At 42.2% G+C, this 23,811-nt stretch overlaps 2 protein-coding genes across 4 annotated transcripts; one reads left to right on the top strand and one right to left on the bottom strand.

The window, feature by feature from the left end:
* Positions 1-4,137: 4,137 nt before the first annotated feature.
* ormdl3 (ORMDL sphingolipid biosynthesis regulator 3) lies at positions 4,138-15,463 on the top strand. The gene is made up of 4 exons (XM_079492132.1): positions 4,138-4,403; positions 4,919-5,182; positions 7,483-7,634; positions 9,401-15,463. The coding sequence occupies exons 2-4, from the start codon at positions 5,009-5,011 to the stop codon at positions 9,534-9,536; spliced, it is 462 nt and encodes a 153-aa protein (XP_079348258.1). The 5' UTR covers positions 4,138-4,403; positions 4,919-5,008; the 3' UTR covers positions 9,537-15,463.
* On the bottom strand, positions 10,217-14,698 carry LOC306914897 (serine/threonine-protein kinase haspin-like; the record flags this gene model as incomplete). Of its 3 annotated transcripts, none has more annotated exons than XM_079492129.1 (2): positions 10,217-12,104; positions 12,437-14,698. In XM_079492129.1, the coding sequence occupies one exon, from the start codon at positions 14,696-14,698 to the stop codon at positions 14,126-14,128; it is 573 nt and encodes a 190-aa protein (XP_079348255.1). In that variant the 3' UTR covers positions 10,217-12,104; positions 12,437-14,125. The 3 variants fall into 3 exon arrangements, with proteins under 3 accessions (XP_079348255.1, XP_079348254.1, XP_079348256.1); XM_079492128.1 differs by having other exon boundaries at positions 10,217-13,619; positions 13,786-14,698; XM_079492130.1 differs by having other exon boundaries at positions 10,217-14,133; positions 14,336-14,698.
* Positions 15,464-23,811: the final 8,348 nt, after the last annotated feature.

Genomic DNA, 23,811 nt, shown 5'->3' with positions numbered 1-23,811 from the left:
AAGATAAAATAAGTAACTTTCTTTTTTTTATTATAAAAATATAATATTATTATAAATAATATTCTCTGGTATCGGTATTAGGTCTCGATATCAGCTAACACAGAAATTGTGGGATCGGGAACGAAATCGGGACATCCATAATTAGTATCTATCATCTCGTCTGTATCCTCCTTTTCTTTTCCATTAGGCCAAAGTACCTTTTAAGAATGTGATATTGGCAGGGACGTGTGGCAAACCAAACAACATGTAGGCCTGTGTTGTTGGTCACATGCACTTGAATCTGTATTAATAAGCGTAGGCGTATGTGCTATGCTATGTATTATGTACTGTAGGTATTGTTAGATGAGGTGTTGTAATATTGAAGCATAAAGCTGCTGGCCTATGATCTGGGCCAGATTATGGGTTGGATTAACACGGTGCCAATAGATTGTAAAAATGTCTTCTACATCCTGACAGTTTTCTGAAAAAGCTATGTTTCTATGTCAGTCGTTCTTCGGTTTTTCAAAAATAGCAGACCTACAAGCTCGTAGCACGCCACTCGGTGGCGCGCTATGAGCTTGTAGATCTGCTATTTTTCAATAGCTAAAGCATAACATAATGCTAACACCAAAAGGGGTTCCCGCCCAAAATGGGTTAAGTGGCCCCCTCCTCACACTGTACACAAAAATCACACTTGTGTGAAGTGCTGAGAGAAATCGCTGTGAAGAACTCACCGTCCATTGCATTACATTTGACCAACATTTTAGCCCACAAACCTACTTTTTTGCAACGAGTTGTCAAAAGTGCGGAGAGAATTATTGGATTAAATCTCCCTGCCATGGACACAATCTACACACAGCGCTGTAGGAGGAGAGCACAGAGCATCCTTAAGGATCCACACCATCCTGCTCACCCTCTGTTTGTGTGGAGGGACTCAGTCAGGACACAACCTGAGACACCACCGGCCAGAGAGCATCTCCACCCACACAACACGCTTCTCTAACAGTTTTTTCGGCAGATTATGAAGCACTTTACTTGATAGATGAACTGAATATGCATTGTTTTTAGGTATAGACTATGAATTTAAGCACTTATTTATTCTAGGATTGTATGTTCTATGTTTCTTTTCTCACCTGTCTCTCCCTTTTTTAATGCTGACCCTGGGAGCTGCGCTCCAAGATTTCCTATGCACTTGTGCAAATGGCAAATAAAGTCTATTCTATTCTATTCTATTCTTTTGCAGCAGTGTGTTCACATTGAACTAGACTAACTGGGCTCAATAGTGAGGACTGGAGCATCATATTATAAGAGAAAAATCACACCTGTGTGAAGTGAGGGGCGCTCTTATCATCATACATCATCATAGATCATCTTATACTGGCCAATCAGAATGCCTGTTGCCACAAATTTACGTCATATTTGGCGGACATTTGACCTAATTTATTTTTTCATTGTCAATGGCAAATATTGAGACGTGTGGGGTCAAAAGCAGGGGTCAAAATCATATAGCAGGGGCCTCTCAAAAAGGAAATGCCCATTTCCTTTTTGTACATGTGGTTTTGGTCAAACTGTGAAACTACAACGTCTGTTACGACAGAGGATGTATGTTCTGTCAAACACACCAACTTCCTCTGCCGAGAACACCAACCTTGACCTCAATGCATCCTTTGCTGCACCAAACGAACAGTTTGAACGCTCTGTAATAAAAACTACAGTATATTTGAGGACTGGGCTCGACAAAAATACAAAGTGCAGTAGAAAATAAGAAACAGACGTCATATCACCAAACTATTAGCTATATTATTAAAGGAAGACTCATTCTGCTGACCCCACACAGGACAGCTCAGCTGAACAGGACTAGCACTACTAGACTATGTGACATTACATTATAATGAATGACAATACACTATCTATTAATAAATATTGAAAACCGTAAACCTCGCTAGTAGGCCTACACTAGTCTACAGTCTACTCTACAGTCTATTGGGTACAACATTGAGGCTAAAAGGACAACCGGGCTTGTAAATGACCAAATGCCCCTCAAAACAATGCTGCTTTTGAATTATGTTATATACTGTATATCAAATTGTCACATAGAAAGAAGATTACTGTTTTATGATACTGATTTTACCTGCATTTATTGGTCTTCTCACTTAAAGAAATACTGTTGCAAAGAGCAACCAGTAATGCCAGAAACCGCATATAAGTACGAAATGTATCTCATCATTAAAAGGTTTCATTACAGGCACGAGACCTAGAAACAGAATCACGTTACATCTGAAAGCCCAAGTATGAGTGCCCGGCGGCTATCAGTCAATACTCACTGAAATGTAGCGTGCTGAGGAACATATCTAAACATATCTATTAACTATATGGTTTTGAAGAAACAGGGGAGACCACAGGACTTTGAAGCTTGGATTTGATCATCCTCAGACAGTAGTCAAAGTTGTTTCTGGGCATAGATCTGGTTTCCACCCCCTCTCAGCTAAATGGAGGAGAAGTGTTTTTCAGTTGGGAGCCGTGCGATAAAACATGAAAGCAATCCCCTGTGGACTGAGGAACCGATATGGCTTCATACATTACTTTAATATTTAGACTTCATGGAAAACACTTTCAGTAAATGGAATGCCCTCCCCATTTTTAAAGCAATGGCATCTTTCCCAGGGCAGGGGTGTTACACTCAGTTTACTGATGACTTCATGTGGTTAATTAGAAATTAAGTCTCAACGTCATCAATTGCCCAGAAGACATTCAGAATATATTTACTGAAAGTGTAGTCACTGGAAGATTGAAGGAACCATTAACGACCTTTAACTGAAATGTTTGACACACTAGTCTGCTGAGGGATTCGTTTTGTTGATTTGAATTGCAGCTCATCCCCATCATTTTCCCAGAGGAGCAGAAAAAGTATATTTTCAGTTCCCTCAGAAATGGAAAAAATCATTTCGTAGCTGTAGTAGTAGGCTATACTCACTTTAAATTGTAGCATGTTTTCCACAAATCCCAGACATAGTTTGATCATGACTTTGTTTTGTTGATTTGAATACGTGTCATTATCCTCCGTGGCCTGAGGATGTGCATACGTATATCTGTGCATTTATACCTTACTGAAGAATTGAAGGAGAGGAGCCTTTAATAATTGTAGTTGCACTCTCTTTTAAAAGACCCGAAGCCTTTCCCAGGAACTGTCACACATAGTCTGAAGATGACTTCATTTCGTTGACTTGACATTACGTCTCACTGTCTTTCGCCTCTTTCCAAAGGTGTATTTTATCAGTGTCATGTATTTTGTTATTATTTCCAGTGCCAGCAGTGATCTCAGCGCATTGTCCTCCTTTTTACGCACGTATAGTGAAGAAAAGCTCTAGGTTTACACACTGCTTTAACAAGGCTGTAGCACCCCGAGGCCATAAGCATGAGAGAATACCTTGTCGGCTGGCCAAACCTGTTGCACTGTGGTACCCTAAAAGAAACATTGGGGATCATGTATCCTTGGATGTAAATAGAACATAGTTGACCTCCATGGCCTAGGGCGACGGTGAGCCTAAATGAAAGTGTTTGGCCTTATCTGTGGATCTAGAACATGACACTGTTGATCTCCTTTGATTTTGAGTCTGGAGCATCGGCCCTGTCAGTCATTTTCGATGCCCCTGGCAAGGTCTCCTCTTTCTCAGCCTAGGTATGAAGTCAAGGGCCCCCTTTTGTGCACTGATATCAGATGATAACCAAAATTACGTCAGAGCCAGTGGCTGTTTCGATGAACTAATAGTACCAGCAGATGCAGTGACAAAATCTGCCCAAGAAAAATATATCTCTACTGGTAAATTGTTTGATGAGGAGCCATGAAAGGCAAAGGCATGTTTCCCCCCTTTATATCAACTAGAAGTGTTTGTATTTATATTTATAAAATAATTGTAATTAATTATTTATTTATGCATTCACTTATTCCCTCTCTGCGCCCTCCCTCCGCCGTATGTGACGTATGTAGGGGGCGTTTTCAACAGCGAGTCGGAGCGCGATTGGGCCACTTGGACCACGTGACGGGCGGAAGCCAACCGGGGCGAAGTGCGAGGAGCAAAACAGCACGCATCAAGAAAAAATGATGACGTTCTATGATGAAGAACGGTGCTGTGTTGTCACCAGCTGTTGGCGAGAAGACGAAGGGGAAAAAAAGTGTCCGCTGGCGCTGTGTGTCTCGCTTCATTGTTGCTAGTCTGTGAGCAGACAGACGGGCGCAGTTCCCCAGCTCCGTCGGAACTGAACAAACATGGCTCTGGACGAATAACGGACACGTCGGAGCCCTCGCCGTTATCTCACTTCACCTTATTATCAGTAGTATAAGTGACCGGGGGAAGGGAAACACTGATAACGGACTGCGGTGTCAATACACTAGGGTCGGAGTTGAAGCCATTTTTGTCCTCCCTGTGAGTATAATGGTTAATTTAGCTAATTAACTAAGTTCCGGCGCTACTACCGCGAACTACCCGTAAGTGGAAGTAGTGGTATTCTAGTATAATCATGTGATAATTTGTTCTGTTTTGCAACTTGGTAATGAAGAGAGCATGTTGGATTGGAATGAGCCACTGCTTGCTATACATGTTGACTCTAGTCAACCAATTAGCTGACTTTAAGATCAAATATGTTCGCAATCTTCACATCATTATATTCACGTAGGAAACATGACCTACTTTAACGCAGTTATTATAACTTAATTACATTCTCTTGGCATCTTTAATGTATTGCCCAATAGACAATCTTATTTTGTTGCTCGTCATTGAAATAAGCCACAGTAAGCTTGCATATTCCCTTATGTGAATGAACACTTTAAACTTAAACAAAGTTAAAAACCAAATTGAACTCACCATCCAGCGTTAAGGTAGCATGTCCTGACTCTTGCTAACTCATTGTTACTCTGTGCAATGACCTATATTTGTATCAGTCTCTGTGCAGCAGCAGACAGTACAGCATATCTCCCAGCCAGGAGGAGATAACTGGGCTTGGAAAGGCTTTTGGGGCCTCAGCTGGCATCATGAACGTGGGCACGGCACACAGCGAGGTGAACCCCAACACCCGGGTGATGAACAGCAGGGGCATCTGGCTCTCCTATGTCCTGGGCATCGGCCTGCTTCACGTCATCCTGCTGAGCATTCCGTTCGCCAGCGTGCCCGTGGTCTGGACCCTCACCAACCTCATCCACAACCTGGTCAGTGGAAGAATGCCACCCACCACACTCTGCATCACACTGAGTCTGTTTGAGTCAAACTGTTCCCGAATACGATTGCCTGGTCCCAGCTGGCCATGATTCACATGGGCCTTGATTCCTCCGCACGCAAGTGCACTTCATTCGACTGTATTCAATGCTTTCACATTGCATCGATCCGTGTCCGAGTACACTTCAATCGGTCCCGACTCAGACTACCTCCATGCGGTCCCGGGAATGGTCTGCCAAGTGGTCCCGACTAGGGCGCAACCGGGACCGTAGTGTGAATCTGAACTGAATGTGTTATTGAATCCATTGTTGGGACCGGATGCCCATTCTGCCCATTGTTCAAAAATAGCAGATGTGCAAGCGTGCAGCGTGGCATGAAGTGACGCACTGTGAGCTTGTATATCTGCCATTTTTGAAAAGCCAACGCTAAAATCTAAGATGACACAGATGTTTTAATGTGTTAAGACACACAGGTCTTTAGGGAACAAACTTTTATACATAGACAGTTGGGTATACTTACTGTATAACTGTGTGTGTGGTGTGGTGTGGTGTGGTGATTAAAGTAGTCAAATGGACCACCCAACAGAGACCTACCCTACTATTAAATAGGTGAAAAGTAGCCTCGGAAACCCAGATGTTTTATTTCCAGGGAGAAGTGTATTGAGTAAGTAAGTAGAGTGGCAGATTTTCCATTAGGTCTTCTTTCAGACATGGGCACATAACCAGTACCCAATTTTTGCAAGCTCAGAGTTTGACATTACGCAATCTCATTGGCTAAGCACCCTCCCAGACTTACCCTGAACCAGAGCCATAGAGTAAGACAGAGTTGGGCGACATTGAGGGGGCAGAAAACAGCCTGGTCACGTACTCGCGTGAGCCCATAGACTCCAATGCATTCCGTAAACTTCCAGTTGTCCCTATTCAATAGAAGTCTGTAGAAGAGCCTTGCCCCATGAAGTGTACGGAGTTGTCGTAACTCTGTCTTACTCTATGGCTCTGCCCTGAACTAACGCACAAGAATATTGGAATGTTCGCCTTATATATATTATCTACACAGTCGTCCCGGGCGTACAGCTGGCAGAACTGCTCAGCCTGGTATTCCTAAACTATGCTTAAACGTTTCAATCTAACCTTATTCCTAACCTTAACCTCAGTAAAACGTTGCCAAAACCTAACCCTATTCCAAAACTTAACCCCAGTAAAAATATGCCTAACCCTAAACTTATTTCTAACCTTATTCTCAGTAAAACTAAATACAAGAATACAAGAACCTCCCCACCGAGCCTCTCGGCGTGAGGTCGGCGGAAACAATTGTTTTAAAGGGGAGTTCCACTCATTTTCAACATTTTACTATGTCATTAATATACCTTAGAGCTGTTGTGTGGAAATCCTAGAACTGGAGGTCTGACAAAAATCATTAACATGATGAAACATGTATTCCCCTTTTAAGGCGAGCATTCCGGTTAGCACGCACCAAACTCATACCTAAACATAACCTAATACATATTAACTATATACCTGAATTTACCCTTGGGCAAGATAAAGGTTTATCTTATACTAGTTGAAATGTAGCCTCGATACCCAGGCTTTCATTTTCGTCAGGGGAAAAATTTAACCTCTGTAGTCTAATGCCTAAATGCAACCGTTTTAATGTTCAGGTTTGGCTAGGCTTGGCTATTGCTTTTTGTGCAATGCATCGTCATGGGTATGAAATATACTGCCCTTTCAGGAGTCACTACAGTACCTACAGTTCAGTTTTTGTTATTGTTTATTCTGAAATAGGTGGACTTAATGTTTCAAATAACTGAGCTATTGCCCAGCCTCACATCATAAATCTCCCTCAAGCTTGCTGTATGCCCTGGGCCTGGCTGCACACAATACCTGCCAGCTCACATTGATCTAAAAGTCTACTACTATTCTTCTGTATACAATGAAGTCTGTGTACATTTAAACATGTATTTGTTTTCATAACAATGACAACCCTGAAAGTAGTTTTTTCAGGAAGTAAAAAAAAAACCTATAATGCATCCAGCCAGAGCCAAGTTTCTCAACCTCTTTTAAACCAAACTAAATTATTTTCCAGATCTGTACACAGTGAAATCATTAGTGTTTATTTATCCATTTGTAACACTGGGAGTGTACAAATGTAACCTCATTTGTAAGTGTGTACATCTGTACAGTTAAATTAACATAACATAACATTAAGCATTTTACAGTATGTTATGAGTCTGACAGATGCTTCTGTGTCAGTGACTGTCTGACTAGTTCTGGTGTATGTATTGGGTCCATTGCAGTGCATGTACCTCCTGCTCCACACCGTCAAAGGGACCCCTTTCGAGACCCCGGACCAGGGCAAGGCTCGCCTCCTCACCCACTGGGAGCAGATGGACTATGGTGTGCAGTTCACCGCCTCGCGCAAATTCCTCACCATCACTCCCATCGTCTTGTAAGTAATGGCAAAACCTAAACATGATGTCCTTCTCTGACCATGTAGTAAGTCGTGAGGATGGGATGTTTTAGGGGGGTTTTAGAGGGAAAACAAACATCTTTTGTTTTCAAGCCCACAGCGCCAAAAACGTCTTTAAGGTCTTTAGGGTTTTTTATTGATTCAGTTTGAGATCGCTCTTCACCACCGTCTGTTTAGCTCTCCATTGTTGGGCAACGCTCGGCTAGGCTATGGTCCGTCAGTGAAAAGGTTCCTCCTCGGCCACTGCCATGTTAACTGAAATCTTAAAACCCTGTTATCTTTAGCATAACTAAAGCGTCGCTGCCTCGCGGTTACAATATTAACGTTTCGGTTGAGGCAAAAATAGGCCTAGCCGATTTTACTTCCGGTTCAGGGGTTGTGAATTTGTGGTCTTCAAAATAAAACTTCCAGCTGACGTGGCAGAAGCTAAACGCAGCGAGAATCACTTCTGGCAGTAAATTAGTTTTAACTAGCAAGGGCTCTTTGTGCAGGAAGTAGACACTTTGGGGTTGTATCCACAGAATATGTAATCTTTTTTTCTGTGTTCTGTGGTAACCCACACACACACACACACAGACAGACCCACACTCTCACATAGAAACATACTAGAGAACATTACATGCAAATGTGAAATGTGTGTGTGCACAATTGCACGTCTGTCTACAAGTGCAATGCCAAATTCCATTTGCCTTGTGTAACAAGTCCAATAAAGTAATCTTAAGTTACTCTTACCAGTTTCAAAAGCTGCTTGGTAATGTAATGTTGCAACCAGCACCAAGAGGGAACAGTGCAAGTATTCAAGCCTTAGATTAAGGCTAAAGTGAAGTGAACACGTCTGCTAAAGACTCGCAGTATGAGAGAGCTTCCATGACATCACTGGTTCTGTAGTGGACAGGAAGTTCCCAGATATCCTCTAATGATAAACACCATTATTTATGAAAAGCATATTGGCATTGATTCAACACCGTTAGTTTCCTCTTCCCCTGAATATCGACTGGTGGTCTTTCCACTCACAGCATCCAATGTTTGGCTGTAGTCGCTGGCTTGTCAGGGCTCATAATTATGGTAAGTGGCTGGCGGGATACTCAATCAAGAGAGTAAGAGACTCAATCAGTCAGTATGTCACTCACTTGTGCTGTTGGTGAATTTCAATAGGTCTGTTTGTGCTTGGATAAAGACATAACGATTCAAATATAAGACATTTGACTGTTGCCTTTTTGTCTGGTGCTGTTTTGGCATGCACAGATGTTGCAATTGCTTTTAGTTGGCATGATGGCACTGCCTCTCAGATGTGCAAATGCACTCTCTGCTATTTGTGATTTAGTAGTTATCAGATCAAAGCAACAAATGTGGACTAGTGTGAGATTTTTCAACACGTACAAACAAGTAATTCCCTGAACATTTATTCTATGTTTTTGGTGTGTATCTTCCGTACGAGCCATTTGCCACGTTGTGGGGGAAAATGTTCTATTTTCGTCCTTCGGTTTCCCTGATAAACTAAAAGTTTCTGTATTTGGATGCCAGGACTTAGCATTTGTCATAGTTGAAACCAGTTGAAACCTGTAATCCTGCAAGTAGCTTTCCTTTTTAACTGTACGACAACAAGCACACTTTTCAGGAAACAAAAGGAAAATGAAAGTTCACCCACAGTTCAGAGCGGATCATCATTCGTTCATTCATCTTCACCCCCTTTCACCAACGTTGCTCTTTCCTGTTTTCCCTTCCCCTCTTCTATGACCCTGTAGGTACATCCTCACCAGTTTCTACACCAAATATGACCGGACCCACTTTGTGGTCAACACCGTCTCCTTGCTCACAGTGCTCATCCCCAAGCTCCCGCAGCTGCATGGCGTGAGGATCTTCGGGATTAATAAGTACTGATGGGCCAGAAGAGGACACCTCCTTCCTTCGCCCCCCCAACCCACACCCCCCACCCCCCAAGTCCCTATGGACTGCTGTGAACACACAGAGTATCAGGCCTTTGCATTGGCCTCGGGCCCGCAAGGAGCCATGGCTTTCTCTAGCTCTCTTTGCCTCCTAGTATTGCTGAACAGAGCTCTATAAATGAAGCCTGTTGGGGATGCTGCCATGGTACCAACCATCCCCCTTATCCCCCAGCCAGGGATCGGAACACATAACTGTAAACGGAGCATTGACAGGGAGGAAAGTGGACTGTTACAATTATTTAAGTCCATCTCTGGAGTTATGTGTCTTTTCCGAGTGACACTTCTAAAGAAAGCTGTGGTGGGTGTCAGAAAGTGATACGATGGCAAAACCATTGTTACGGGTGATTAATACTTAGTTTCATGCCGGTATTACGCACCGAAAATAGCCCATCTACAAGCTCACAACACGTTGCACTGCAATGTGTTGTGAGCTTGTAGATCGGGCCTTTTCGGTGTGCAATGAAGTATATCAAGCCCTTTAGACCGTTTCACACCCATGGACACACTTTAACCGTGAAGTCAAGTTTGTTTTGTTTTGTAACATACTGCTGTATTTATTCAGATCCAGTCCTACATTGTAAGATCTTCTCCCTCTTGAGGTTTTCTCCACTTAGGAAAGCTTCTCTCTTGGGAGTTTTAAGCGACGGTTATAGGAGCGCTGTGACTTCTGCAGGGGTGAAACACGAGGAACCACAGGGTTTTATATTTAGCCCCTGTCCGCTCGGCTCTAGGTCCAAGATTGGAATGTTGAGGAACTTTATTTTTATCTGAACGTTTCCATATTTGGACTCTTCTTGTCCTGATTTGTGCCAGAGCAAGCATCTTTTCTACAGCCGAGTGCGTGTGTAAAAGCTGCTGATGTAGCAGTACTCTGTACTGATATAGTATCACTGGTCAAGTGACATGATAATAGTAACGTTGAAGGCAAGCTGGTGCCAGATCAGTATTTATATTCTAAGATACTGTAAGGATTAGGAGCGACTTTTTTCACTGCTGTCAGAAGGCCTTGTATCTTTGAAGGTTTTCAGGATGTATTCTAGTCAAACTTTAAGATTGACAACCTATGCTTTTTTTGTTGTTTTGTTTTTCTTCATGAAACTTCCGCTATAGTTAGAGCTTGTTTAAGTCTCGAAACCTTCACTAGTAGAAGGAAAAACTAGGCATGAACGATTCAATCAACTATGATTGGAATCAGATACTAGTTTCACGATACGAATTCTTTAAACACAAAATCCAGACAAATCTTTTTTATTATTATTTCTCTTACACAAATCCAGTATTTTCTATCTTCTCTTTTAATGTTCTTTTATCATGTCAATACAGTAACAAATTACTGATTTTTTTTTAAATCAATTCTCTTACAAAGATCCTACAGTATTTTTACGTGCCCTCTCACGATTCAAATTGCGATTTAATCACAATTTAAATTGCCACCAGTTTGAATCGATTTTAATCGATTTACGATATATCCTTAGATGCCTAGTAAAAATGTAAAAATCCCCTAAATTGGAGTCAGGCGTTCGGCGGAATATATTATTTGAAGAATATATTTGCTATAATTTGGAGTGCATAAATATGCACTTCCAGGCTCCACTCAGATGTTTGAGTGCATCAAATTACTCTTGGCAAGAATTTGCCTTTTAATGGTTTACATTTACATTTTGAGCAGTTAACTGGCCATCCAGAGAGATGGAAACTGCAGCCACAGAAGGAGCTGCTGTTCCTCGTACACCAAAATTACAAGCAACCAAAAGTTAATATGAATACAAAGTTCAGAGCCAGATACTGCTTAGACATTTTTCTGAATTGGCCTACATTTTGCTTGTGCGTGTGCAGGTTTTTTCCGCCTCCAAGCTCCAACACTTATTCAACCAGGCATCTTAAATCATGGTAGAAAGATGTATGACTCCGGACACGTTTAGACTAGGCTCACTCAGGCTTCACAGGATACACCGAAATGTATATTGAGATCAAATTGATCTTAAAATTGATCATCCCAGTCTAACTTTCAAGATTGGGTGGAAACTCCCCAAGACTGAGGAATGACGGAGCATTTTTGAGCCATCTGGTGATTAATTTATGAAATCATCTTGAAAAAAAAAAGAAACCTAATCCTTTTTTCTTTCTTTTTTTGCCTAGTTAGGATTGTTAATATCTTGTGGTCTGCCCAGTATTATTAATCCCAAAGGCCTGATGGAGTTGGAGAGAGCGTTCCAATTAAAACCATTCCTACCTTCCATTCAGTCAGTATGTCATCCTGGGTCTGTATCAATGAAACATTGCAGGGCAAAAGCACTTACTAATTTAATATAAATGAACCACATGAACCTGTATCTAGTCTGGGCATGTCATAGTAGGGAAATGGCAAGGCTACAAGCTCGCAGTGCGGTGCATTGTGAGCTCTGCTATCTACAGTAGTAGAGATTTGCTGTAGAGGGAATAAAAAGGAGGGGACCAAGTGTGGACCACTGTAGGACCCGGTAAAGGACGTATAGGGTTTAAGCTTAGAGTATATATGAATAGAGACGGCACCCGGAGGAAACCCTGAGGCGCAATGGACATAGTGGCCGAATTTGGTATTGCAGCGCTGGGCCAAGAACATGAACGCGCTGGTCCGTTGACTATCATTGCGCACGTTCATGATGACACGTGAACGCGGTTTCAGTGCAATGGCAGCGCGTTCATGTCTTTGGCCCAATCAATCCCAGAATGCACTCTGTTCCTAACCGGAAGGAGGAGTGAAATCGCCTCATGCGCTTCTGAGCAACTTAATGCAAGTGGATGGAAGGAGAACTCGGGTGCCGTCTCTATTCATATATACTCTAAGGGTTAAACCAGCAACTGCTTTGTTTTTTTTGTTTTTTGCTGTTTTGTTTTTGTTTTTTACTTCATGCCACTTCATGCTCTAATGTTATTTTGCATCCATACTGGTAAACATTAATTTTATCTTGTTTAGGGATGCAAGTGAAAGCAAAAAAAACATCCCACAAGGCCCAAAGAGCCTGCAGCCAGGAATTAAGGATTCAGATGTCAAATAGAAAATGGTCTCTTTCAATTTTTGTCTTCCTCATTGTTTTATTTGTATTGTTTTTATTGAGGCATGTTGAACACAGCTACAAGGGCTTTAGACAAAGGGGAAACTGTATATGCAAGGACTTCATTGCACAAAGTGACCAAACATTTCTAGATGTCACCTGTGTTTTGTTTTGTTTGTTTTGAGGATAGCATTTGAAAGACATTGCAAACTGAATGTTGATGACTCGGTGATCATGTCTTTTGTTAGGTGATCATCAGTGTCTTTGCTTTTCAAGGGAAACAGCCTCATTATTTGTTGCTTAACTTCTGAAATGGTATTCTTTCATTTAAGATATTGAAAACTGTAGCTAGTAGTTTGACTTGTAATATAGTATTGTAGATAACATGTTTGATAGTCATTAATGTGTAATGAAATGGACATGATGTGTAGAATTCAGACACAATACAGTAGCAATGTGAAGAATTGTATCTGGTACAGTGTATAACAAGACTTTAGCTTTAGTTGTATACGTTTTAAGATAAAATTGATTCATTTAAAAATGAGATAATTGGTACTATAAGATATGAGCATAAATAGGGCTTTGGAAACTGTCTGAGCATTTAAGATTCTCCCACCTTTTGGGATTGCTTTAATCTACTCATGTCTGTATAATTCAGAAGTATCATCTACAAGGTTGAGTGTTGATTTCATTTTTTTTTTGCATGTCGACAGTATTTTGTTCATGCAAAAACAATTGCAAAAACATTTAAAGCATACATTTTTAGAAATCAGAAAACTAAAAACTAAATTGTCAAACATGCATTAAGGGCCTTTCAAATGGGAAGCGATATAACGCCTATTTCCAATGAGACCTGCGTTATTTTTTTTCTGTACACGCCGAGAAGTCGAGGGGCAACAACGCAAGCGTATTTACGTGTGCGCGGTCCCTAGAAATTGTTGCGCGCGTGCTCGTTTCGTGCACACGTCCGCGACTCACCAGACCTGGATTCTGTTTAGCTTTTTGAGTGGTGCAACCGCTCCAAGGAACAGCAATGTCCCTATGTCCTAACCTATGTGACTATGTCTGTTTAGAGTACCAGTAGGGGCAAAAGTGGTGCTGTTGTGCCAGAAACGGAGAGATAGTGTTGCACTGTTGCCTGCTAATTACAGAGAGAGAGAGAGAGAGAGATGCAGGGGGAGAGGGGAGTTGCACCACTCAGTTCACACGGGTGTGATTTGTTTTTAACGCTTGCGTTGTCGCGCCCCTCTTGAGCAGACCTGGAGTAGACATAGTAACGTCTGCGTTCAGATGGTCAAATCAAAACAATCCGCTTTGCAGTGCCTCTGTGGCAGAGCGGTACTGCAGCAGGTTGTCATGGATGTGGTCGAGTTCCTCCTGGGTCTTCTTGGCCCTCAATCCTTGAACCCGGTACTTCATGGAGAGCAGCTTGGAACACAGGTAGTGGAGCCACATCACGTTGGAGTGAGGCAGGTAGTCGTCCCACTTGTTACCGTTCTGCTCTCTCATCAGCCGATAGATCTCCCTGGCCCATGAAGAGCTCCTCGTCCTCAGAGATGTCGCATGCCACCGTCAACCCATCGATTTCCAGCCTGGACAGCGAGTAGTCGATGATGCGAACAAGCACCCCTTTGGTGTCCAGAGAATGCTCCGTTCCATTGAGGAAGAAGCCGGCCGACTTCTCCTTGGTGGTCTTGACTAATATGTTTCCCCAGTGGAGATCTCTGTGCTCAAAGCGCAGCTGCTGTTCAGCCACAGCCAGTGCAGCGGTCACTTGGTGGAGGATGCTCTTTGCCACCACCAGAGAGGACAGTGTTCCATTGCTGTTCTCCAGGTCACTGCCACCGAACTCAAACTCCAGGATCAGAAATAGCTGTTCATCGTCGAAGAAGTCTGGTCGATCATTCTCTGAGCCTTTCTGGCGGTCGAAGGCATCCCAGGCCTTCAGCATGACTGCAGGGTAGCTGCCTTTTACACAATGGAGACCATGGAGTCCGATGAAGCCATACGTCTGGTTGTGTTGCTTCTCTTTCAGACTGCTCAACTCCTTGGAGATAATCATCTCATGGAGAATGTCTCCAAACGTCTTCTGCTCTTCTCCATTCACTTTCTCCTTGCCTTCAATCGGAATGATCTTGAGTGCAACGGTGTCCCCAGAAGCATCGACGGTAGAGAAAACCTCTCTAAAGCCCTAACCACACCAGACCACACCAACTCCTTGCAACATGCGACTCCTTGCAACATGCGACTCCTTGCAACATGCGAGTCCTTGCAACATGCGAGTCCTTGCAACATGCGAGTCCTTGCAACATGCGACTCCTTGCAACATGCGACTCCTTGCAACATGCGACTCCTTGCAACATGCGACTCCTTGCAACATGCGAGTCCTTGCAACATGCGACTCCTTGCAACATGCGAGTCCTTGCAACATGCGACTCCTTGCAACATGCGACTCTTTGTAACATGCAACTCCTTGCAACCATTATTCCCATGGCAGTTGCAGCTGGTGTGGTTTGTTTTGTTGCAATTAAGGAGTTGCAGCTGGTGTGGTTTGGGCCTTACAGAGTTGGTGAATGTTAAAATTGCAAATGGACTTTTGACCTACTGTATATGTATGTTTTTAGAAGCCTTACCATACATGTCTATCCAATGGTATTTACATGAAATGTAGTGATATTTCTGAAGTCTTTGACAGCGGTAATGTTGCCTTAGAGAGTTGATGTGACGTAGGAAGTCAATTTGAAAAATATGTACGTGATGGTACCAATCTTTACATTTTACTGTATATTTTATGTAAGGAATGACCTAATAAATGCCATGCAGATTGTGTCGTGTGTTCAGCGGCTACAGTATTACAATGTAAAAATACATGTTTTTAGTTTTATAAACCCCATGGGATTACAGTGCCACTGCCAACTCCAGCAGCACTGTGAATCGAGAGCGTAATCCATGATCTTTGTTTGCATATTGTAACCCGAGTTGAGCACAGTGCAGTGCATGGCGTGCGTGTGTCACCCCAAGCCAGCGGCTTGTTAAACATTGATTAAGTGAGAGTGATGGTGATTAGGGAGAAGAGCTAGATATCACATGGCTAGTGCACTCGTCGCTGCACCACGCGTAAAGAGTCGGAACATCAGCTAATACATGGTCCAGTTTGCGGAAACCAGACCGGTCGAATCTTGAGTATTTTCTATTTTCATACAGGAAACGAGGAGGGTATAACTACAAGTTAATATACTGTACCATGTGGAATAAGGGAGGATGTTCTATTTAGTTTTTGCAGGGATCAGTGCAGCGGTGGCCGAACGGTTTGCGGAGCGGTCTTGTTATTGGAAGGTCACCAGTTCGTATCCCCGGACCGGCACGTTAAAATTACCACCGCTGTAGTGCCCTTGAGCAAGGCATTGAACCCCTACCATGAAATGTTCTATGAGCAGGGTCTGGCTGTAAACAAGTTCGTCGAGCTTAGTCCATTCACCCTGGGTAAACAAAACTTTGCTTTGCTATGTTATTCAAATCCCATTACTTTCTGTAGAGAGAGTACTGTTAGATGTTTGTGTTTCTTGAATATTCTCTAAGCAAGAGGTCCCTGTCTGGCAGTTACTAATATATTAGAAAAATAGATGCAAAATGCATGTTCTCATGTGAAATCGGGTGCTATTGCTATGATCGGTAGCCCAATACACCACAATCTATTAGTGATGTCTTCCTCCATAGTTGTTGCAGTATATAATTCAACATTTTTATGGTTAGCTTTTCATGTACCTCTTACAGCCTCCTGCTACGCGTAGGTCTTTACAATGCAGGGCTCTCCTCCAACATCCGGAGCACTTCATGCTGTTTGAACCTGTAAGCCCCTTAATGTCCTCTGTGCTGAGAGCTGCTGTGAACTGCAGTTTAAAAAAAACAAACATTCCAAACGGAGCGTTTCAGGAAATATATATATATATATATATATATATATATATATATATATATATATAACCTTGTCTTTTGATTGACACTATTGAATCATAATGGGTTTCCTTTGGGGCCTGGGGGAATGAAACATGGTAGTGTATACGGTGTACCTTTGTGTTAGAATGGCTATGTAATTATCTACTAAATCAGTGGTTTTCAACCTTTTTCATATCAAAGCCCATTTGTCATTTGAGACACGGCCCACCATTTGATGAGATTTACTCTCTGAGACCCTATTAAAGCTAAAGAATATTTTTGTTAACGCTGGATAATATTTTGTCCACATTTCCATGCTGTATTGATGTGGTACCATAGGAGAGAACAGGCAAACGATCAAAATATAATTTTTTCTACATTCTCTAATTGTGTAGACTTCTTGCAAATGTAGTAATGCAGACAATATTTTAAATCTTGCGAGCGTAAAAATCACATTTTACACTCAAAGAGTTAAAGATCTATAAGGGTCAATTTGGTTACCGACTCTCCATTTAGCTGGGGACCACCTGGAACCCCCTCAGGGACCACTGGTTGAGAACCACTGTACTAAATGTATGCATGCACTACGTTGTCTGGCAACACTTATTGCATACCCTGAGGGGTATGTGTTCCCAATGGGCATCTTCCCAAAGGCCATCGTATCAGTCCAATTCATGTGATTGATTGATTGAAATATTTATTAACAGTTTGCAGAATTACAGTACATTTCAAGCACAAACTCAATACAAAGACTGTTAACTGTGAGTGGACGACCCAATTAAGCATTACACTTGTTTACAAGAGGGTCCACCATGTTCAATTCATCAAAGAAGTGAGAAGTATACATTTAGGATTTAAGTTTTCAGCAATAATTAAGTCCTGTTACAATTCATTTGGACTCATTTAGAAATGCTGCCAAATATCAAATGGTCATCCTGTAATCATGTAATGCATAAAATGTACACTAGTACTTGGTGTTCATATTTCACAATTTCACAATTTCAAACAAACACTAGAGGGCAGTAGAACCTATTGGTTAAAAAGGCGCAGGTGTCTGCATTGTGTGTATGAAAATGCATGTACACTACGGTATGTACTGGAGGTGTAGGACACACAAGACTGATTTGTCCCATAATTAGTGTTTGCTTTTACCAAAATATTCAATATGTGGCCAAAACCCGAGTATTCCTATTTTATATTTTGAATAGGCTATGTAGCCTAAGCTTTCAAATGTATGGAGTTTGAATACCGTATACAGACTAAAAAGGTGTAGGAGCTCTCAAGTATGGTCAGAGTCCGACTCTTCCAACTAGGCAATATTGAATATTGTGCCATTATAGCCTGTTTATTGTCTAAAAACCTTCATTAAGCTCGACTTCCCACCGCTCTAGATGCACATGTCAGTCACTTAAATATGGTTTGCAGGAGGACAGCAGTCAGCTGGAGAGCCATAATTGGTGTTTGCTTTTACCAAAAATATTCAATATGTGGCCAAAAACCGAGTATTCGTATTTTATAGTTTGAATAGGCTATGTAGCCTAAGTTCAAATGTATACATTTTGATAACTACAGGCTTTTAAGTAGCCTAATCCTAATTGTTTTTTAGGGGCATGCTTACCTTTACAACCTGCTATGCTATGAAAATTCAAATTAGCAATGCTAGAGTGAGTAGCATGTGTCAGTAGGAAGGAAGGCCGATTACAGATTACAAGGTGTAGGAGGACTCGAGTATGGTCAGAGTCTGGCTCTTCCAACTAGGCAATATTGTAGCCTATCCTTTTATTGTCTAAAAACCTTTTTATATATGTATGAGCTTCCTGTCGCAGCTCTTGTGCTAGAACACTCAAGCAATGCACCTTGCCTGTCCAATCATTGGCAATGTGATTGTGATGTCCACGTCAAATACAAGTTAACATAGCTTACTGACGGCTGGTATTAGTTGATTAACAAGCATCCTTTACTGTTGCTAGTTCTGAATCAAAATAACAGGGCAGATACATGGTTTGTTCTGTGTCCAGCAGAGGGCAGCAAATGGCCATCACTGATCTTAATCTGATCTGACATTTTGCCCCCTATAAATAGGGAAGCCTCAAGGCAAAGATTACTGGTCTGTTTTCCCCATCTCTTTAGGCTCAGCATTTATACATTTCCGGGGTGCTGTACAAGGTATTTTCATTCAGTCAACAATGTTAATCCTGACACGAATATGAATATCAAGTGCTAAATCCAAATGTTGATTCATTTAAGATGCCAGATGAACGTGTGTTAAGTGGCAGGTGAAAACTACTACGGAATTGCAGAATTGCTTTTCAGCTGGCAACCACCCACCCCCCACAGATACACACTTATACGCCCATATGTAGGCATAAGGGAGATACGGTTGGTTGTCCAGAACAACCAAGATCCTACATGGGTTGTGCTTATAACCACGCCCCGCTTTTGTGGCCAACGCCGAAGTGCCTCTCGCCTACAACTAACTCGATTGATTGATTGAAATATTTATTAACAGTTTGCAGAGACAAAAAAAGAGACATATACAGTGAGGGGGGAAAAAGGGGGGGGGGGGGGGGGGGGGCGGGTTCAGATTTTTACGGGGGCCAGTTTTGAATTGCAGCCATCCGTAGGTGCCCTTTGAGAGCGGTTTTGAAGGAGTCAAGGGATTTGCATGTCTTAATGACTGGTTTATGGCCAGTGACGTAATTGACGTAATGAAATCAATAAATCCCTTATGGCCACTGACGTAATTGACGTAATCGATTGATTCCCAATAATCGGGAGCTTATTGTCGCAAAATTTAGCATTTTTTAGCTAATTTTGCTAACGGCCGATGTAATCTTCCTAAAACCGGCCGAAAATCCGCGCGTGCACGGTCGATCGCGCACGCGCGTGATCGCGCATGCATCGCTGCGTAAAATGCGATGTTTTGGGCTTGATTAGAGCTTAATTTGACTTAGTTATGAAAAAGACGATGATAGCTTAGCATTCCGGACATCTTCCATTGTGGCACACTAGCAAAGCTACTGCCGGATATTTTGATCCTAACCGGATGTGGTCATCGTTCACTCGCTCCTTTTGGTCAGAATCGGCAAAATGGTGACGTTACCGCCACCATCAGGACTGATTGTCCCAATACTATGGTCTTGCCCCGTCAGAATGAGATATAGTGTGTATATCGCAGATTTTTCTATTGGCATTAAAAAGACAAATTAAACATTTGAAAAATGCTGGCTGAAGAATCAATCCACTGTTAATTAGGCTTGGCCACAAGAGGGTTAATGACTGTTGGTAGGGCCACATTTTGGTGGCATAGGAGCGAAAAGAATGTAGTCCCTTGTTTGTGCCGAATCTGGGTTGTACATGGTTCGTTGCATTCCCTCTGGTGTTGTGGGTGTGGACTTCGTTAACATTACGGAAGTATCTAGACAGGTACATGGGTATCTTGGTGGACTAGACCGCTATGGAGGCACGTCATCTCAAGTTCACTTGAGCTACGTGAGACACCACCGAGCGAGCTAAAGCGAGCGAGTTGGATTGTCGAACGTTGCGAAGTTCGCTTTGCCGACTCAAGGCTATTCGAGTTGCAACCGTATAGGCAGAACAGTAAATCATGTTTTTCGCGTTTTAAAGAGCCACTCAAAGTGGCTACTGGCCACATCCTTGCACAAGTGCACTGGCCAATTATAGCGCATCCTTGCACAGGTTCTTTCTTCTTTCTCATTCTTCTGAGATAATAAAGATGGATAGGGGTACAGTAAGTAATAGTATAGTTTGAGAAAACTGAGGGAAACGGGTGAAGGTGATACATTATATCTAATTCGTCATGACATACAGTATAGCATAATAGCAAAGGCTCGGGTTGGAGTTGTCAGTCGAAGAGCCTCCTGCAGGACCTCTGCCTAATCTCATTGTGGAAGTGCAAATGTATCAGCATCTGTCTCCTGCTAGCATGCTCTCCAGCACCTGAGGATACATTTGTCAGTTTTTCTGCATTAGTTGATTGTCCTGTATCAGTCGTCTGCTATGTTACCGCACGATTGAACTGGTTTTCCAATCCTACTGTGGCACAATCATCTTGGAGGGATATTGGCGTTTTGGAGGGATTCATTATTGTCTTCACTGAAGAACTGAGATGATTCTGAATTCTTCTATGGATCTACTATAGTTTGGTAGTTGCAACCCCCATACACAAAGGGAGATGCACTTATTCCTATAGCTTACGCCTTAGTTACTGTATGAGCGTGCATTTGCTTTTAGTCAAGAGAGTTTGTCAGCAATTGTCTTTTGTTTCACTCAGATAATATTTTAATATAGAGGGGCACTTCACTAATGTTGTTCTGACTGAAACTACAGTCCATTGTAGTCTAGGAAGAACTGAGGAGGTGTGTTTGTGTGTGTGTGTGTGGGGGGGGGGGGGGGGGGGGGTGACATGCAGCAAAGAGCCTCTGGAGTCTGGTAGGTTGGAACTCGGGCCAGCTGCAGGAAGGAATTTAGCCTTATTTATATGGAATGCACTCTTTCCAGGTGAGCCACCAGGGTGCCCCATTCACACATTATTAAACAAAACATTACACAGTACACTCAGCGATTTATACACCCTTGGAAAATTGCAACTGTGAACTCGAGCAAGTCTGCCCCAAAACGCTGGAAACTAGAATAAATCATAGGAATTCCACATTGAACGTGTCATGAAGTCCCGATTTAGTTCCACATAAAATGATAATAAAAACGTTGCCTGGTGATGTGAAAAGTGTCAGAATTCAAGAGGGAACCACATTTACACAGATTTATCTATATCTAATGCTTTGTTGTTAAGAACTGCCATCTTGAATCTATCCACATTGTTTTGACTAACTCTTGGAGAGAGGCCTCTTGTCACCATTGTACCTCTGGGCTTCCATCAGGTGCCCAGAGAGAGTGCAGTGGTTAAGGCCCTATAACCACATGTACCCCCATTGGCCTAAAACCAAATCCCACCAGAGGATTCTCCCTCTCAACTGTCTTTATTGTCAGAGAAAGATAAATATTGATGGACCATTGTCATGTCAATATAGGCGAACATCTGAAATAAATAAATACATAAATAAAAATATTGTTTTTATCTGTCAGGCCGGAGACTATGTTTTCCCTAGTGTCAGTGTCTTGAACTGCAGGTCGCACAGTCAAGTTGAGCTGCCTTGGGCACAAAATGTTGAATATAAAAGTAGGAGAAAGTAATTTTTTATACATAGGAAAAGTTTGGGTATGAGTATGTACAGTATGTTGCTGCCGAGGCCACAGTCATCTGATGTCTTCTTGAAAGAAAACAAAGTCAGATGGATGCAACTCGACCAACACCATCATCCAATATAGATGCCCTACTCTGCCACAAGAGGAACACCCCCTTCAAACACTACAGAGATAACACATGGCAATGCCACATCATCTCGAGCTGAACATCTGAAATATGCATGCCCTACGGCAGGGGCAACTTTGACGATGGAGAGGGCCACTATATTTCCACACTCACTCCAGAGGGCCACATTACATATTACTGTCGTAGCAAAAATAGCCGATCTACAAGCTCAAAACGCGTCGCACCACGACACGTTTTGATCTTGTAGATAAGCTATTTTTGCTATATTTGAATTGAAATCCTGAAAGAAATGGGCCATTTTATTAAATTGGAATCCTGAGAAATAACCTTTTTATTTAATTTCAAATGAATTTAGTTATAGTTACCGGTATGTTAACTTTATGGACATGTTTTTATGATTACTGTTTTATAACCTGTCTGTAAAGCACTTTGTAACTATATGTTTGGAAAGGTGCTATACAAATAAAATTCATTCATTCATTCATACAAAAGCGGGTCATGTTTGCATGTTTGGAATTGTAACAGCTGAAATCAATAATATATCAGTATTCTGATATTAACCTGAGGGCCGCATTAAGTGAAGATGGGGGCCGCATGTGGCCCCCGGGCCGCCAGTTGCCCATGTATGCTAAGCCTACGGCCTACATTGTCAAACTCCCATCACGTGTGCCCAGGCTTGTGTCACTGTCTGCACTCTCACCCGGAATCATGGTCAGAGTCACCATAAGAAAACATTAAACAAAATATGCCGTCATTCTTTGGACTGTACATGCCTGATTTATTTTATGCTTCGTCGCACAACGACGTCGTGGGCAGATCTATAAACTCACAAGCTGTGAGCTTCGAGATTGGCTATTTTCGGTTCATACGATGCAGTCTATGAATTGCGGCTTAAGGATGTGACATTTGACACAACTTGACCAGCGTGAGAATGTCTGCTGGGCGGGCCCTGCTCTGACCCTCTCAATGTTTTATTTTATTTAACCAGTAAAAATATATTGAGAGAGACTGAGTCTCTTTTGCAAGTGGGAACTGGCCAAGAGGCAGAAACAAAATTACACTTCAATGCTACGTCGTACATGTCAAATTACACAACAGCCAAATAATACATCCATGACATACCTCAAAAAACCTATACAAAGTAAAGTATACAACAAATCTCCAACAATGGTACACTAACCGGGCGCAAGAAATTGTGCACATGAGCAAATACACAATGTACATTATAAACAGGAAAAAATAAAGATATGGGCCTATGCAAAGGCTAGTACACATCCGAACATGTGCAGGTGTTGGACTGTACATTTAAGATGATCCTGTTGAAACTCATCAAAGGAACCTTCCAGGCCAATTTTATTCTGAACTGCAGGTCAAGGACACTTCTTTTTCCCCTCAAGCAGGAGGCATAGGGCAGGGGTTCTCAACGTTTTTTTTCGGAAATGCTTTGGCCATGTCACGCGACCCCTGCCCTGCCCCGAACTGAACCCCGAACTGAAACCAGATATAATCATTAAGGAAATGTATGCATGTACTGTGTGTACTATGTAAACTCTTCATTTCCATTTTCCAGCCATTCAGTTGCAAAAATAAAAATCTTTTTTTTTTCTTTAATAATTTGGCTTGGGTTGGTTCTCAACCCGTGGGTCGCGACCCCCTGAGGGGTCGCGACCCACGGGTTGAGAACCCCTGGCATAGGGGCTTGTGGGACTGAAGCAAGGGAACAAACCTGTTGCATCAGGACATCAGGTTACTTATAAATAGAACCAAGGAAGAATCAAATAATGATGAGGCTTGAAACCCTCTCTTAGTTCTACCCTTTGAACCATGTGGAGAGAGGCCTGAAGGGCACGGCTGGCTGAAGGAGACGGTGTCCTGCTGAAAGTATT

The sequence above is a fragment of the Electrona antarctica genome (genome assembly GCF_951216825.1).
Source record: "Electrona antarctica genome assembly, chromosome: 22".
In the NCBI taxonomy this organism is placed as follows: Eukaryota; Metazoa; Chordata; class Actinopteri; order Myctophiformes; family Myctophidae; genus Electrona; species Electrona antarctica.
Note: the sequence above shows the minus strand (reverse complement) of the source record. Positions and strands in the feature narration are given on the sequence as shown.

Coding starts and splice junctions, on each gene's coding strand:
- ormdl3 (XM_079492132.1), top strand. CDS start 5,009: ATGAACGTGGGCACGGCACACAGCGAGGTGAACCCCAACACCCGGGTG. Junction 5,183..7,482: donor CCAACCTCATCCACAACCTG/GTCAGTGGAAGA, acceptor GGTCCATTGCAG/TGCATGTACCTCCTGCTCCA. Junction 7,635..9,400: donor ACCATCACTCCCATCGTCTT/GTAAGTAATGGC, acceptor ATGACCCTGTAG/GTACATCCTCACCAGTTTCT.